Genomic DNA, 17,486 nt, shown 5'->3' on the forward strand with positions numbered 1-17,486 from the left:
CATGTGTCGTGTGTGTCATACATGTGTCATGTGTGTGGTCTGGGTCCGGCGGTATCTATGGCAACAAGCGTGCCCATAACCATGTGGATTGGAGGTGTTGCCATGGGGATGGGGACTTGTTGCCATGGGGATGGGAGGTGTTGCTGTGGTGATGGGAGGTGTTGCCATGGGGATGGGAGATGTTGCTATGGTGATGGGAGGTGTTGCCATGGGGATGGGAGGTGTTGCTATGGTGATGGGGAGGTGTTGCCATGGGGATGGGGAGGTGTTGCCATGGGGATGGGAGGTGTTGCTATGGAGATGGGGAGGTGTTGCCATGGTGATGGGAGGTGTTGCCATGGGGATGGGAGGTGTTGCTATGGGGATAGGAGGTGTTGCCATGGTGATGGGAGGTGTTGCCATGGGGATGGGAGGTGTTGCCATGGGGATGGGAGGTGTTGCCATGGGGATGGGAGGTGTTGCGCCATCACCATGGCGACCAAAGGATGGGAGGATCCCGTCTCCATGGAAACGCATGGAGGGGGGGGGGAACGTCTCCATAGAGACCGCGGGGGGGGGGGGGGGGCAAACGGATCCGTCTCCATGGTTACCAACGGGGGGAGCAGGAGGAGGGGGGAGTGTCACCGTCTCCATGGCAACCCCCCCACCCGATGACATCACCCCAGCTCTGGCCCCGCCCCCCTCCTCCTCCCATTGGCTGCTGCGGCCGCCGCTCCCCCTCCCCTCTCCCCCCCCGCTAAGGGGCGGGGCTTGAGGCTCGGCCGGGCCTCAGGACGCGCTCCCATTGGTGGACGCCGCTGTCCGTCAGTGTCGCTCTTAAAGGGCCAGCGCAGCCTTAGCGGAGCCGGGCGCTGGGGGGGGGGGGGGGGGGGCTCGGTCGGTACCCGGAGGGAGGGGGGGGGGGTTGGTGTTGGCCACGGGGCTCGGGCGGCCCCGGGGGCCGGTAACGGGCATTGAACGGGCAACGGGCAACGACCCCCCCCGGAGCCCCCCCCCCCCTCGGGCCGCAGGATTGAACCGGAGCTGCCGCAGAGCCCAACGCACAGCAGGTAAGAGCCGGGCCTGAGACCCTGCACCGGCATCAACAGCACTGCACCCCCCCCAATGCACTGCATCCTTATCACACATCACTGCATCCCTATCACCCATCACTGCATCCTTATCACCCATCACTGCATCCTTATCACCCCCCACTGCACTGCATCCTTATCACACCCCCTCACTGCATCCTTATCACCCATCACTGCATCCCTATCATAACCCCCCCGCACTGCATCCCTATTACCCCCCCTCACTGCATCCCTATCACAGACCCCCTGCACTGCATCCCTATCATAACCCCCCATCACTGCACTGCATCCCCATCACCCCCTCCCCCCGCACTGCATCCCCATCACCCATCACTGCATCCCTATCACACCCCCCCGCACTGCATCCCTATCACTGCACTGCATCCCTATCACACACCCCCCTCACTGCATCCCCATCACCGCCCCCACTGCATCCCCATCATCCCCCCTCACTGCATCCCTATCACACCCCCCCCACACTGCATCCATATCACCCCCCTGCACTGCATCCCCATCACCCCTCCCCACATCCTCCTCCATTGCATCCCAAATCCCAGCTCACTGCTCCCCCATTGGTACCCACTTACTGCACCCCAGCATCCTTCATTGCCCCTCATTAACCCTCTCCATTGACCCCCATTCTATCCCATTGATCCTCCTATTGCACCCCAGCATCCCCAATAGATTCCCCATTGACATCCCATTGACCCTCACACTGACCCTCCCATTAACCCTCTCCATTGACCCCCCATTCTATCCCATTGATCCTCCCATTGCACCCCAGCATCCCCACAGACTCCCCATTGACATCCCCATTGACCCCCACACTGACCCTCCCATTAACCCCTCCATTGACCCTCATTGCACCCCACATCCCATCCCATTGCCCCCACCTTGCACCACAGCATCCCCTCATTGACCCCATTATACAGCCACCCATTGACCCTCCCATTGCGCATCAGCATCCACCCCATTGACCCTCCAATTGCCCTCCCATTGCCCCCACATCCCATCCCACCGACCACTCCATTGCATCCTATTGCACCTCCCTATGGTACCCCCCAGGCCACTTTGCACCCCCCATTCCATTCCCATTGCTCCCCATTGACCCCTTCACCCCCACTTTACCCTTCTCCACCAGTTGCACCCCCAAACTCTCCATTACCCCCCTAAATCCTCTCCACCCCTGACCCTGAGGCCCTAAACCCTCCATTGCACACCCCATTGCCCCCCATTGGCCCCTATTGCCCCCCATTGCACCCCCACTGCATCCCCCATTGCATCCTCATTGCCCCCTCATTGCCCCCATTGTCCTTTATTGCACCCCAGTTCTCCTCATTGCACTGCCCCATTGCACCCCCCATTGCACCCCCCATTGCACCCCCATTGCACTGCCCCATTGCACTGCCCCATTGCACCCCCATTGCACTGCCCCATTGCAGCCCCCATTGCACTGCCCCATTGCACTGCCCCATTGCACCCCCCATTGCACTGCCCCATTGCACCCCCATTGCACTGCCCCATTGCACTGCCCCATTGCACCCCCCATTGCACTGCCCCATTGCACTGCCCCATTGCACTGCCCCATTGCACTGCCCCATTGTACCCCCCATTGCACTGCCCCATTGCACCCCCCATTGCACCCCCCATTGCACTGCCCCATTGCACTGCCCCATTGCACCCCCCATTGCACCCCCCATTGCACTGCCCCATTGCACTGCCCCATTGCACCCCCCATTGCACTGCCCCATTGCACCCCCCATTGCACCCCCCATTGCACTGCCCCATTGCACTGCCCCATTGCATCCCCCATTGCACTGCCCCATTGCACCCCCCATTGCACCCCTCATTGCACCCCCCATTGCACTGCCCCATTGCACTGCCCCATGGCACCCCCCATTGTACCCCCCATTGCACTGCCCCATGGCACCCCCCATTGCACCCCCATTGCACTGCCCCATTGCACTGCCCCATTGCACCCCCCATTGCACTGCCCCATTCACTGCCCCATTGCACCCCCCATTGCACTGCCCCATTGCACTGCCCCATTGCACTGCCCCATTGCACCCCCCATTGTACTACCCCATTGCACTGCCCCATTGCACCCCCCATTGCACTGCCCCATTGCACTGCCCCATTGCACTGCCCCATTGCACCCCCCATTGCACTGCCCATTGCACCCCCCATTGCACTGCCCCATTGCACTGCCCCATTGCACTGCCCCATTGCACCCCCCATTGCACTGCCCATTGCACCCCCCATTGCACTGCCCCATTGCACTGCCCCATTGCACTGCCCCATTGCACCCCCCATTGCACTGCCCATTGCACCCCCCATTGCACCCCCCATTGCACTGCCCCATTGCACCCCCCATTGCACTGCCCCATTGCACTGCCCCATTGCACTGCCCCATTGCACCCCCCATTGCACTGCCCCATTGCACCCCTCATTGCACCCCCCATTGCACTGCCCCATTGCACTGTCCCATTGCACCCCCCATAGCACTGCCCCATTGCACCCCCCATTGCACTGCCCCATTGCACTGCCCCATTGCACCCCCCATTGCACTGCCCCATTGCACTGCCCCATTGCACTGCCCCATTGCACCCCCATGTGCTTGGTGGTGGTGACTCCATCCTATTGCAGGCAGGGTGATGTGCAAGGCGCTGCCTGCACAGTCATGTGGGTGATGCCTGTGCAGTCACGTGGGTGATGCCTGTGCAGTCACGTGGGTGCTGCCTGTGCAGTCACGTGGGCGCTGCCTGCACAGTCACATGTGCAGTCATGTGTGTGCTGCGGTCACGTGCTCCGCAGGCAAGATGATGTGTGAGGTGCTGCCCATGCAGTCACGTGTCCTGCAGTCACGTGTCCCTCCGTCAGGATGATGTGCGAGGCGCTGCCCGCACAGTCACGTGTTTGCGGTCACGTGTCTCGCAGGCAGGATGATGTGCGAGGCGCTGCCTGCACAGTCATGTGTGCAGTCACGTGTGTGATACCTGTGCAGTCACGTGTGCAGTCATGTGTGCAGTCACGTGTCCACAGGCATGATGATGTGTGAGGCGCTGCCTACACAGTCACGTGTGTGCTGCAGTCACGTGTCCCTCAGGCAGGATGATGTGCGAGGTGCTGCCTGTGCAGTCACATGTGTGATACCTGTGCAGTCACGTGTGCAGTCACGTGTCCCTCAGGCAGGATGATGTGCGAGGCGCTGCCTGCGCAGTCATGTGTCCTGCAGTCACGTGTCCCTTAGACAGGATGATGTGCGAGGCGCTGCCTGCACAGTCATGTGTGCAGTCACGTGTCTCTCAGGCAGGATGATGTGCGAGGCGCTGCCTGCGCAGTCATGTGTCCTGCAGTCACGTGTCTCTCAGGCAGAATGATGTGCGAGGCGCTGCCTGCACAGTCACATGTTTCCAGTCATGTGCTCCGCAGGCAGGACAATGTGCAAGGTGCTGCCTGTGCAGTCACGCTCGCAGTCACGTGTTTGTGGTCACGTGTCCACAGGCATGATGATGTGTGAGGCGCTGCCTACACAGTCACGTGTGTGCTGCAGTCACGTGTCCGCAGGCAGGATGATGTGTGAGGTGCTGCCTGTGCAGTCACGTGTCCTGCAGTCACGTGCTCTGCAGGCAGGATGATGTGCGAGCGCTGCCCGCACAGTCACATGTGTGATACCTGTGCAGTCATGTGTTTGCGGTCACGTGCTCCGCAGGTAGGATGATGTGTGAGGTGATGCCCGCGCAGTCACGTGCACAGTCACATGCATGGTCACGTGTCCCTCAGGCAGGATGATGTGCGAGGCACTGCCTGTGCAGTCACGTGTCCTGCAGTCATATGCTCCACAGGCAGGATGATGTGTGAGGCGCTGCCCACACACACACGTGTATCCTGCAGTCACGTGTCTCCTGCAGTCACGTGTGTCCCTCAGTCACGTGTTTCCGGTCACGTGTCCCCGGTCAGGATGATGTGCGAGGTGCTCCCCACCATCATCGAGGACGCGCCGTGCTGCCCCGCGCACGTGTCCTGCGGTCACGTGTCTCCTGCAATCACGTGGTTTTGGTCACGTGTCCCTCAGTCACGTGTCTCCTGCAGTCACGTGTCGCTCAGTCACGTGTCCCGTTCAGGATGATGTGCGAGGTGCTCCCCACCATCATCGAGGACGCGCCGCGCGGTCCCGCGCACGTGTCCCTCAGTCACGTGTCCCTCAGTCACGTGTCTCCTGCAGTCACGTGTGTCCCTCAGTCACGTGTTTCGGGTCACGTGTCCCTGTGTCAGGATGATGTGCGAGGTGCTGCCCGCGCACACACGTGCACACACACGTGTCCCTCAGTCACGTGTTTCGGGTCACGTGTCCCCGGTCAGGATGATGTGCGAGGTGCTCCCCACCATCATCGAGGACGCGCCGCGCGGCCCCGCGCACGTGTCCTGCAGTCACGTGTCTCCTGCAGTCACGTGTCCCCGGTCAGGATGATGTGCGAGGCGCTGCCCGCACAGACACGTGTCCCTCAGTCACGTGTTTTGGGTCACGTGTCCAGGATGATGTGCGAGGTGCTCCCCACCATCATCGAGGACGCGCCGCGCGGCCCCGCGCACGTGTCCCTCAGTCACGTGTCTCTCGGTCACGTGTCCAGGATGATGTGCGAGGTGCTCCCCACCATCATCGAGGACGCGCCGCGCGGCCCCGCGCACGTGTCCCTCAGTCACGTGTTTCGGGTCACGTGTCCAGGATGATGTGCGAGGTGCTCCCCACCATCATCGAGGACGCGCCGCGCGGCCCCGCGCACGTGTCCCTCAGTCACGTGTTTCGGGTCACGTGTCCAGGATGATGTGCGAGGTGCTCCCCACCATCATCGAGGACGCGCCGCGCGGCCCCGCGCACGTGTCCCTCAGTCACGTGTTTCGGGTCACGTGTCCAGGATGATGTGCGAGGTGCTCCCCACCATCATCGAGGACGCGCCGCGCGGCCCCGCGGAGGGGGCGGGGCTGGAGCCGCTGATGGTGCAGATGCTTCGGGAGCGCGAGCGGCTGCTGGACACGCTGCGGGACACGCAGGACGCGCTCGCTACGGCTCAACTGCGCATGCGCGAGCTGGCGCACGAGAAGGAGCTGCTGCAGCGGCAGCTGGCTTGCGCGCTCCCGCAGGTGGGCGGGGCCGGAGCGGTGGGCGGTGCCTAGGGTGGGCGGGGCCTCGGAGTGGGCGGGGCTTCCCGGTGCGCGAAGCCTCTGGTGGGCGGGGCGACGCGGTGGGAGGGGCCTCGGGTGGGAGGGGCCTCCGGGGTGGGAGGGGCTTTCAGATGGGCACCACCATAGGTGGGCGGGGCCTCCGGGATGGGAGGGGCCTCGGGGTGGGAGGGGCTTCCAGGTGCGCGGTGCCAAAGGTGGGCGGGGCCTCAGGGGTGGGAGGGGCTTCACGGTGAGCGATGTCTCGGGTGGGCGGAGACTCCGGGTGGGCGGGGCCTTAGGTGGGCGGGGACTCGGGGTGGGAGGGGCTTCGGGGATGGGAGGAGCTTCCTGGTGCGCGATGCCTCGGGTGGGCGGGGCTTGTAGGTGGGAGGGGTTTTAGAGGTGCGCTGCCAAAGGTGGGCGGGGCCTTGGGGTGGGAGGGGCTTCGCGGTGGGCGGGGCATCGGGGGGTGGGCGGGGCTTATGGTTTGGGTTAGGGTTGGGGTATATATCCCCTATCCCCATATATGAAGGGGCGGAGACACGGGGAGAGTGGGCGGGGCTTCAGGATACGCGCTGAGTCAAGTGGGCGGGGCCTCGGGGTGGGCGGAGCTTTCCGAGGTGCGCTGCCATAGGCCAAGGGGCGTGGTATCCGGGGGTGGGCGGGGCAATCTGTAGCCAATGGAAGGGTGTGGCTAACAGACTGGGCGGAGCCAGTTGTCAGGTGTGTGATGGGTGGGGACAAGGGAGGGGGCGTGGCTGTCTGGGGGCGGGGCTTACGTGGGGGTGTGGCTGTCTGTGGGCGGGGCTTACCTGGGTGAGGGTGTCTGTGGGCGGGGCTTACGTGGGTGTGTCTGTCTGTGGGCGGGGCTTACGTGGGTGTGTCCCCAGGAGCTGGCTGTGCTGACCAAGGAGCTGAACCTGTGCCGGGAGCAGCTCCTGGAGCGGGAGGAGGAGATTGGAGAGCTCAAGGCTGAGAGGAACAACACCCGAGTGAGAGCCTGACACATGGACCTGGTCCCATAGCACTGATCCCATGGCCACCATCCCATATCACATATCCCCATACACCATATCCTCTATCCCCATCCCCTATTCCCTACCCCATATCCCCATACCCCCTATCCCACACCCCCTATCCCCACCCCCATATCCTCCATCCCCCATGCCCCATACCCCCATATTCCTTATCCCCCATCCCCATATCCCCATAATCCATACCCCCTATCCCATATCCCCTATTCCATACCCATATCCCCCATCCCCTATACCCCTATCCCATACCCCCCAACCCCACACCCCCCCCCATCCCCATCCCCCATCCCCATATCCCACATCCCATACCCCACACCCCATACCCCACACCCCATATACCCCATACCCTGTATCCGCTATCCCACAGCTGCTGCTGGAGCACCTGGAGCACCTGGTCTCGCGCCACGAGCGCTCCATCCCCTATCCCCATATCCCCCATCCCCATACCCCATACCCCATATCCCATATCCCCTATAACACACCCCATATCCCCACAGCTGCTGCTGGAGCACCTGGAGCACCTGGTCTCGCGCCACGAGTGCTCCATCCCCCATACCCCACACCCCATATCCCCCATACCCCATATCCCCATATCCCCTGTCCCATACCCCATATCCCACACCCCATACCCCATACCCTATATCTCTATACCCCATATCTCCCACAGCTGCTGCTGGAGCACCTGGAGCACCTGGTCTCGCGCCACGAGCGCTCCATCCCCCATCCCCATACCCCATATCCCACACCCCATACCCCACACCCCATACCCCATATCCCCCATACCCCATATCCCATACCTCCTATAACACATCCCATACCCTGTATCTGCTATCTGCAGCTGCTGCTGGAGCACCTGGAGCACCTGGTCTCTCGCCACGAGCGCTCCATCCCCCATCCCCCATATCCCCCATCCCCATCCCCCATCCCCATACCCCATATCCCCCATCCCCCATACCCCACACCCCATACCCCATATACCCCATACCCGTATCCGCTATCCCACAGCTGCTGCTGGAGCACCTGGAGCACCTGGTCTCTCGCCACGAGCGCTCCCTCCGCATGACCGTGGTCAAGCGCCAGGCTCAGGCTCCCCCTGGGGTCTCCTCTGAGGTCGAGGTGCTCAAGGCCCTAAAGTCCCTGTTCGAGCACCACAAGGCCCTGGATGAGAAGGTGGGGGAGGGGCACGGGGGGGAGGGGGGGATGGGGGGTATGGGGTATGGGGGATATGGGGATAGGGGATGGGGGATATGGGGATGGGGGATATGGGGGATGGGGGATATGGGGATGGGGGTTATGGGGTATGGGGATGGGGGATGTGGGGTATAGGGATGGGGAATGTGGGGATGGGGGATATGGGGATGGGGGTGTGGGGATAGGGGACAGGGGATAGGGGATGGGGGATATGGGGTATGGGGATGGGGGATATGGGGATGGGGGATGGGGGATATGGGGTATGGGGATGGGGGATATGGGGATAGGGGATGGGATGGGGGATAGGGGATGGGGGATATGGGGTATGGGGGATGGGGGATATGGGGTACGGGGGATATGGGGATGGGGAATATGGGGATGGGGGATGTGGGATATGGGGTATGGGGATAGGGGATGGGGGATGGGGCATATAGGGATAGGGGACGGGATGGTGGATATGGGGTATGGGGGATGGGGGATGTGGGATATGAGGTATGGGGATAGGGGCTGTGCTCTGTGCTGGGGTCACCCCACGTTGTCCATAGCAGGTCCGGGAGCGGCTGCGGGTGGCGCTGGAGCGAGTGGCTGTGCTGGAGGAGGAGCTGGAGGTGTCCAACCAGGAGGTGATGGAGGGGGGGGGGTTCCCATCATGGATCCGTATCCCTATGGATGGGTATCCCCATGGATCCATATCCCCATGGATCCTATCCCCATGGATCCATATCCCCATAGATCCCTATCCCCATGGATCCCTATCCCCATGGACCCATATCCCCATGGATCCATATCCCCATGGATGCCTATCCCCATGTATCCATATCCCCATGGATCCATATCCCCATGGATGGGTATCCTCATGGATCCATATCCCAATGGATCCATATCCCCATGGATCCATATCCCCATGGATCCGTATCCCAATGGATCCATATCCCCATGGATCCATATCCCCATGGATCCGTATCCCCATGGATCCATATCCCCATGTATCCATGTCCCCATGGATCCATATCCCCATGGATCCATATCCCCATGGATGGGTATCCTCATGGATCCATATCCCAATGGATCCATATCCCCATAGATCCCTATCCCCACGGATCCCTATCCCCATCGATCCATATCCCCATGGATCTGTATCCCCATGGATCCATATCCCCATAGATCCCTATCCCCATGGATCCTATCCCATACCCATCCCCTAACCCAGGTGTGTGTCCCACAGGCTCTGTCCCTACGGGAGCAGCTCTCCCGGCGCCGCTCGGGACTGGAGGATGCTCCCAGTGATGGGGATGTACCGGTAGGAAGGGGCTGTGGGTTCCCCCCCCCCCACAAAGGGGGGGGGGATGGGTGTGGGGTATGGGGATGCTGTGAGGTTTGGGGGTGCTATGGGTGGGGGTGAGAGGGGTCAGTGCTTGGGGTGCACCCATGGTATTTATTACCCCCCATTGTCCCTCTTACCCTATTGCCTCTCTTACCCCATTACCCCCTTACCCCTATTGACCCCTGTTACCCCATTGCCCCCATTACCCCATTTCCCCCTTACCCCATTGTCCCCCATTACTGCATTGCCTCCATCACCCCCATTACCCCATCACCCCCATTACCCATTGCCCCCATTACCCCATTGCCCCTTTACCCCATTGACCCTATTACCCGATTGCCCCGTTACCCCATTGCCATTCTTACCCCATTGCCCCCATTACCCCCATTACCCCATTACCCCCATTACCCCATTACCCCCATTACCCCCATTACCCCATCACCCCCATTACCCACCATTCCCCCATTCCCCCCATTCCCCCCATTACCCCATTACCCCCATTACCCCCATTACCCCATTCCCCCCATCACCCCCATTACCCCCATTACCCCATTCCCCCCATCACCCCCATTACCCCCATTACCCCCATTACCCCATTACCCCATTACCCCATTACTCCCATTACCCCCATTACCCCATTACCCCCATTACCCCATTACCCCATTACCCCCATTCCCCCATTACCCCCATTACCCCATTACCCCATCACCCCCATTACCCCCATTACCCCATTACCCCCATTACCCCCATTACCCCATTACCCCATCACCCCCATTACCCCCATTACCCCATTACCCCCATTACCCCCATTACCCCCATTACCCCATTACCCCCATTACCCCATCACCCCCATTACCCCATCACCCCCATTACCCCCATTACCCCATTACCCCCATTACCCCCATTACCCCATTACCCCCATTACCCCCATTACCCCCATCACCCCCATTACCCCCATTCCCCCCCCCCCCCAGCCCCCATCCGAGTGCCGCCGCCGTGAGCAGGAGCTGGAGGCCTCGCTCTGCCGTCACCGCGCTCTGGCCGCAGCCCAACGGGAGCGTGTGGCTGCCATGAGCCGGCAGCTGCTGCGGGCACAGGACGAGGCAGCTGCGGCACAGAGAGAGCTGAGCCGGGCACAGGAGAGCGGAGCCAAACTGCAGCGGGACCTCAAGGAGGTGAGGGGGGATGGGGGGGATGGGGGTGATGGGGTAATGGGGGTAATGGGGGTGATGGGGTAATGGGGGTGATGGGGTAATGGGGGGAATGGGGTAATGGGGTAATGGGGTAATGGGGGGAATGGGGGGAATGGGGGGAATGGGGGTAATGGGGGTAATGGGGGAATGGGGGTAATGGGGGTGATGGGGTAATGGGGGTAATGGGGGTGATGGGGGTAATGGGGGTAATGGGGGTAATGGGGTAATGGGGGTAATGGGGGTGATGGGGTAATGGGGGTGATGGGGTAATGGGGGTAATGGGGTAATGGGGGGAATGGGGTAATGGGGTAATGGGGTAATGGGGGGAATGGGGGGAATGGGGGGAATGGGGGTAATGGGGGTAATGGGGGAATGGGGGTAATGGGGGAATGGGGGTAATGGGGGAATGGGGGTAATGGGGGTAATGGGGGTAATGGGGTAATGGGGGTAATGGGGTAATGGGGGTGATGGGGTAATGGGGGTAATGGGGTAATGGGGTAATGGGGGTAATGGGGTAATGGGGGGAATGGGGGAATGGGGGGAATGGGGTAATGGGGCATCTCTGCAATGTCCTTCACCGCATCCCATCCCTATCCCTGTTTGCATCCCATCCATATCCCTCTCCTCATCCCATCCCTATCCCCTTCCGCATCCCATCCTTGTCGCTGTCTGCGACCCATCCCTATCCCTGTCCATATCCCATCCCTGTCCGCATCCCATCCACATCCCATCCACATCCCATCCACATCCCATCTGTATCCCTGTCTGCATCCAATCCCTATCCCTGTCCACATCCCATCCCTATCCCCGTCCGCATCCCATCCCTATCCCTGTCTGCATCCCATCTGTATCCCTGTCCACATTCCATCCCTATCCCCGTCCGCATCCTACCCATACCCCTGCCCGCATCCCATCCCTATCCTTGTCCTCATCCAATCCATATCTATATCCCTATCCCATCCCTATCCCTGTCCGCATCCAATCCCTATCCCTGTCTGTATCCCATCCTTGTCCCCATTTGCATCCCATCCCCATCCCATCCCTATCCCTGTCCCCATCCCATACGTATCCCTGTCTGCATCCCATTCCTATATCTGTCTGAATCCCATCCCTATTCCCGTCCACATCCCATCCCTATCCCTGTCTGTATCCCATCCCTGTCCGCATCCCATCCACATCCCATCCATATCCCTGTCCACATCCAATCCCTATCCCTGTCCATATCCCATCCCTGTCTGCATCCCATCCCTATCCCCATCCGCATCCCATCCCTATCCCTGTTTGCATCCCATCCTTGTCCCCATCCACATCCCATCCCTATCCCTGTCCACATTCCATCCATATCCCATCCCTATCCCTGTCTGCATCCCATTCATATTCCTGTCCGCATCCAATCCATATCTATATCCCATCCCATCCCCATCCCATATCCCTGTATCCCTGTACCCGTTATCCCGTTATCCCGTATCCCTATCCCTGTATCCCCGTATCCCGTTATCCCGGTGTTCCCAGGCGCTGGCTCAGCGTGAGGACATGGAGCAGCGCATCACCACCCTAGAGAAGCGCTACCTGAGCGCACAGCGAGAGGCCACATCCCTGCATGACACCAACGACCGGCTGGAGAGTGAGCTGGCCTGCAAGGACTCACTGTACAGACAGGTGGGGGCATGGGGGGGGCAATGGGGGGTATCATTGGGGGGGGACAATGGGGGGTATCATTGGGGTGGGGGGGGCACAATGGGGGGGGGCACAATGGGGGTTACCATTGGGGGGGGCACAATAGGGGGTACCATTGGGGTGTGGGGGGGGTCACAATGGGGGGTAGCATTGAGGTGGGGGGGTCACAATGGGGGTACCATTGGAGGGGACACAATGGGGGGTACCATTGGGGTGGGGGGGTCACAATGGGGGGTACGATTGGGGGGGGTCACAATGCGGGTGCCATTGGGGGGGTCACAATGGGGGGTACCATTGGAGGGGGGTCACAATTGGGGGATACCATTGGGGGGGGTCACAATGGGGGGTAACATTGGGGGGGGTTACAATGTGTGATACCATTGGTGTGTGGGGTTACAATGGGGGGTACCATTGGTGTTGGGGGGTACAATGGGAGGTACCATTGGTGTTGGGGGGTACAATGTGTGATACCATTGGTGTGTGGGGTTACAATGGGGGGTACCATTGGTGTTGGGGGGTACAATGGGAGGTACCATTGGTGTTGGGGGGTACAATGGACGGTACCATTGGTGTGTGGGGTTACAATGGGAGGTACCATTGGTGTTGGGGGGTACAATGGACGGTACCATTGGTGTTGGGGGGTACAATGGGAGGTACCATTGGTGTTGGGGGGTACAATGGACGGTACCATTGGTGTTGGGGGGTACAATGGGAGGTACCATTGGTGTTGGGGGGTACAATGGACGGTACCATTGGGGTGGGGGGGTAAAATGGACGGTACCATTGGTGTGGGGGGGTACAATGGGAGGTACCATTGGTGTGGGGGGGTACAATGGATGGTACCATTGGTGTTGGGGGGTACAATGGACGGTACCATTGGTGTTGGGGGGTACAATGGGAGGTACCATTGGTGTTGGGGGGTACAATGGACGGTACCATTGGTGTTGGGGGGTAAAATGGACGGTACCATTGGTGTGGGGGGGTACAATGGGAGGTACCATTGGTGTGGGGGGGTACAATGGATGGTACCATTGGTGTTGGGGGGTACAATGGACGGTACCATTGGTGTGTAGGGTACAATGGACTGTACCATTGGTGTGGGGGGGTTCAATGGACTGTACCATTGTTATGGGGGGGGTCCCCATTGCAGAGCGAGGAGAAGGGCCGGCAGCTGCAGGAGTGGCTGGAGGATGCTAAGGCAAAGCTGCAGCAGACACTGCAGAGAGCAGAGACCCTGCCTGAGATAGAGGCACAGCTGGCACAGAGGGTGGCAGCGCTCAACAAGGTCAGGGGGGACCCGGGGTCCATATCCCATATCCATACCCCACATCCCCATCCCCTATCCCATATCCATATCCCGTATCTCATATCCCCTATCCCATATCCCCATCCTATATCCCATACCCCATATCCGTATCCCATATCCACATCCCATATCCCGTATCCTGTATGCACATCCCATACCCCATATACCATATCCACATTCTATATCCATATCCCATATCCACATCCCATACCCCACATCCCCTATCCCATATCCCCTATCCCCATCCCATATCCCACATCCCGTATCCACATCCCATATCCCATATCCACATCCCATATCCCATATCCATATCTCGCATCCCATATCCCATATTCCCTATCCCATATCCCCATGCCATATCCCGTATCCTGTATCTCATATCCCATATCCCACATCCTGTATCCACATCCCATATCCCATATTCTGTATCCATATCCCATACCCCATATCCACATCCCATGTCCCGTATCCACATCCCACATCCCATATCCCACATCCCCTATCCCCTATCCCCATCCCATATCCCATACCCCATATCCCATACCCTATACCCTGTATCCCTTATCCCATTCCCAGGCTGAGGAACGCCATGGCAACTTCGAGGAGCGGCTCCGTCAGCTCGAGGCCCAACTGCAGGAGAAGAACCAGGAGCTGCAGCGGGTGCGGGATGGGACCCCCCCATTGGGACCCCCCCATTGGGGCCCCCCTATTGGGACCCCCCCATTGGGACCCCTCCCATTGGGACCCCTTATTGGGACCCCTCCCATTGGGACCCCTCCATTGGGACCCCTCACATTGGGACCCCCCCATTGGGACCCCCCCATTGAGACCCCTCCCATTGGGCCCCCCCATCGGGCCCCCCCATTGGGACCCCCCTATTGAGACCCCCCCTATTGAGACCCCCCCCCATTGGGACCCCCTCCATTGGGACCTCCCCATTGAGACCCCCCCATTGGGACCTCCCCCACTGAGACCCCCCCATTGGGACCCCCCCCCCATTGGGACCTCCCCTTTGGGACCTCCCCATTGGGCATTGGGACCCCTCCCCATTGGGACCCCCCCATTGGACCCCCCCCCATTGGACCCCCCCCCCCCATTGAGACCCCCCCATTTGGACCCCCCCCCCATTGGCACCCCCCCATTGTAACCCCCCCATAGCGTGGGTGCTGACGGGATGAGGGGGGGTCCCCATTGCCCTGTTTTGGGGTCCCCCCCCATATCAGGGCTGCTGATGGGATGGGGGTGGGGGTCCCCATTCCCCCGTTTTGGGTCCCCCCCCCGATTGTGACCCCCCCATTGTGACACCCCCATAGTGTGGGTGCTGATGGGGTGGGGGTGTGGGGGGGGTCCCCATTGCCCTGTTTTGGGGTCCCCCCCATAACGTGGGTGCTGATGGTGTGGGTGTTGGGGGGGTGTCCCCATTCCCCCGTGTTTGGGTCCCCCCCCATTTGGACCCCCCCCATTGTAACCCCCCCATATCAGGGCTGCAGATGGGGTGGGGGTTGGGGGGGGGTCCGCATTGCCCTGTTTTGGTGCCCCCCCCATATCAGGGGTATTGATGGGATGGGGGTGTGGGGGGGGTCCCCATTGCCCTGTTTTGGGGTCTCCCCCATTGTGACCCCCCCATTGTAACCCCCCCATATCAGGGCTGCAGATGGGGTGGGGGTGGTCCCCATTGCCCTGTTTTGGGGTGTCCCCCCCCATTGGTACCCCCCCCATCGGGACCCCCCATTGGACGCCCCCCATTTGTACCCCCCCATATCAGGGCTGCAGATGGGTGTTGGGGGGGGGGGTGTCCCCATTGCCGTGTTTTGGGGTGTCCCCCCCATAGCAGGATGGTGATGGGGTGGGGGTGTTGGGGGGTGTCCCCATTGCCGTGTTTCGGGGTCCCCCCCCCAGGCTCGGCAACGGGAGAAGATGAATGACGAACACAACAAGAGGCTGTCGGAGACTGTTGACAGGTTACTGAGCGAGTCCAACGAGAGGCTGCAGCTGCACCTCAAGGAGCGCATGGGGGCGCTGGAGGAGAAGGTGGGGGGGGGGTAATGGGGGGGGTCATGGGGGGGTCATGGGGGGGGTGGGGGGGGTCGGGTGGGGGTTGGGGGCGGTGAAGGGGGTCGGGGGGTGGGGGGGTTGGGGGGCATGGGGGCGCTGGAGGAGAAGGTGGGGGCTGGGAGGGGGTCGGGGGGGGGTTTGGGGGGGCCATGGGTAAGGGGGGACCATGGGGGGGGATGGGGGTTGGGGGGCTTTGGGGGGGGTGGGGGAGGGGGCCATGGGGGTGGTGAAGGGGTTGGGGGTGCCATGGGGGGGTGGGGACATGGGGGGGGGCATTGAGGGGTGGGGGGGGGAACCATGGGGGGGTGGGGGGGTCATGGGGGGGGTGAAGGGGTTGGGGGGGGGGTTGAGGGGGCCCATGGGGGGGTGGGGGGAGGGGGGGGGACATGGGGGGGTTGGGGGGGGATGGGAGGGGTGGGGGGGGGCATGGGGGGTGGGGGGGATGGGGGGCCCATGGGGGGGGTGGGGGGGAGGGGGGGGGACATGGGGGTGGTGGGGGGAGGCCATGGGGGGGGTTAAGGGGTCGGGTGGGGTTTGGGGTCCATGGGGGGGGTGGGGGGGGGCCATGGGGGGGGTGAAGGTGTTCGGATGGGGGTGGGGGGGTCATGGGGGTGCCCCCATCTCCTGAACCCCCCCCCCCCAATCCATGCCCAGAATTCCCTAAGTGAGGAGATAGCCAACATGAAGAAGGTGCAGGATGAGCTGGTGCAGAACAAGGTATGGGGGCAATGGAGGCAATGGGGGGGTCAATGGGGGGGGGGTCAATGGGGGTCTGGGAGGGGGTTAATGGGGGTCAATGGGGGGGTCAATGGGGGTCTGGGGGGAATCAATGGGGGGCAATGGGGGCGGCAAGGGGGGTCTGGGGTGGATCAATGGGGGTCTGGGGGGGTCAATAGGGGTCTGGGAGGGATCAATGGGGGCCAATGGGGGGTTTAATGGGGGGGTTAATGGGGGTCTGGGGGGGGTCTTGTGGGGTCTCCATCACTGACCCCTCCCCACCCCCCCCCAGGAGCAGCTCTTGGCCGAGATGGAGCGGATGCAGCTGGAGCTGGACCAGCTCCGTGGGCGCCCAACGTCCTCCTACTCCAGGTACCACTGGGACCCCCATATGGGACCCCCCATTACCTCCCTATGGGAGCCCCTCTATGGGATCCCCCCTAGGGGGCCCCCCCATTACCCCCCCGTGGGACCCACCCTATGCGATCCCCCTATGGGACACCCCCCATTACCCCCTTATGGGCCCCCCCATATGGGACCCCCCATTACCCCCCTATGGGACCCCCCTATGGGGCCCCCCCATTACCCCCTTATGAGCCCCCCATATGGGACCCCCCCATTACCCCAAGGGGCCCCCCCCCTATGGGCCCCCCCATTTCCCCCCCTATTACCCCTTTATGGTATCCCCCTATGGGACCCCTCTATAGGACCCCTCTATGGGCCCCCCCCATTCCCCCCCCATTACCCCCTTTATGT

At 61.5% G+C, this 17,486-nt stretch overlaps 1 protein-coding gene across 1 annotated transcript in view; it reads left to right on the forward strand.

The window, feature by feature from the left end:
• The first annotated feature begins 5,987 nt into the window (after positions 1–5,987).
• Positions 5,988–17,486, forward strand: part of PPFIA3 (PTPRF interacting protein alpha 3) — a 29,271-nt gene continuing 17,772 nt past the window's right edge. The window contains exons 1-12 of the mRNA XM_034072369.1: positions 5,988–6,212; positions 7,124–7,225; positions 8,273–8,437; positions 9,007–9,081; positions 9,684–9,758; positions 10,757–10,957; positions 12,488–12,634; positions 13,803–13,937; positions 14,535–14,618; positions 15,858–15,989; positions 16,668–16,730; positions 17,023–17,102. Coding sequence (XP_033928260.1) covers positions 5,988–6,212; positions 7,124–7,225; positions 8,273–8,437; positions 9,007–9,081; positions 9,684–9,758; positions 10,757–10,957; positions 12,488–12,634; positions 13,803–13,937; positions 14,535–14,618; positions 15,858–15,989; positions 16,668–16,730; positions 17,023–17,102 — 1,484 coding nt within the window. The remainder of the gene's footprint in view (positions 6,213–7,123; positions 7,226–8,272; positions 8,438–9,006; positions 9,082–9,683; positions 9,759–10,756; positions 10,958–12,487; positions 12,635–13,802; positions 13,938–14,534; positions 14,619–15,857; positions 15,990–16,667; positions 16,731–17,022; positions 17,103–17,486) is intronic.

This window comes from Melopsittacus undulatus, chromosome 27, assembly GCF_012275295.1.
Source record: "Melopsittacus undulatus isolate bMelUnd1 chromosome 27, bMelUnd1.mat.Z, whole genome shotgun sequence".
Taxonomy (NCBI): Eukaryota; Metazoa; Chordata; class Aves; order Psittaciformes; family Psittaculidae; genus Melopsittacus; species Melopsittacus undulatus.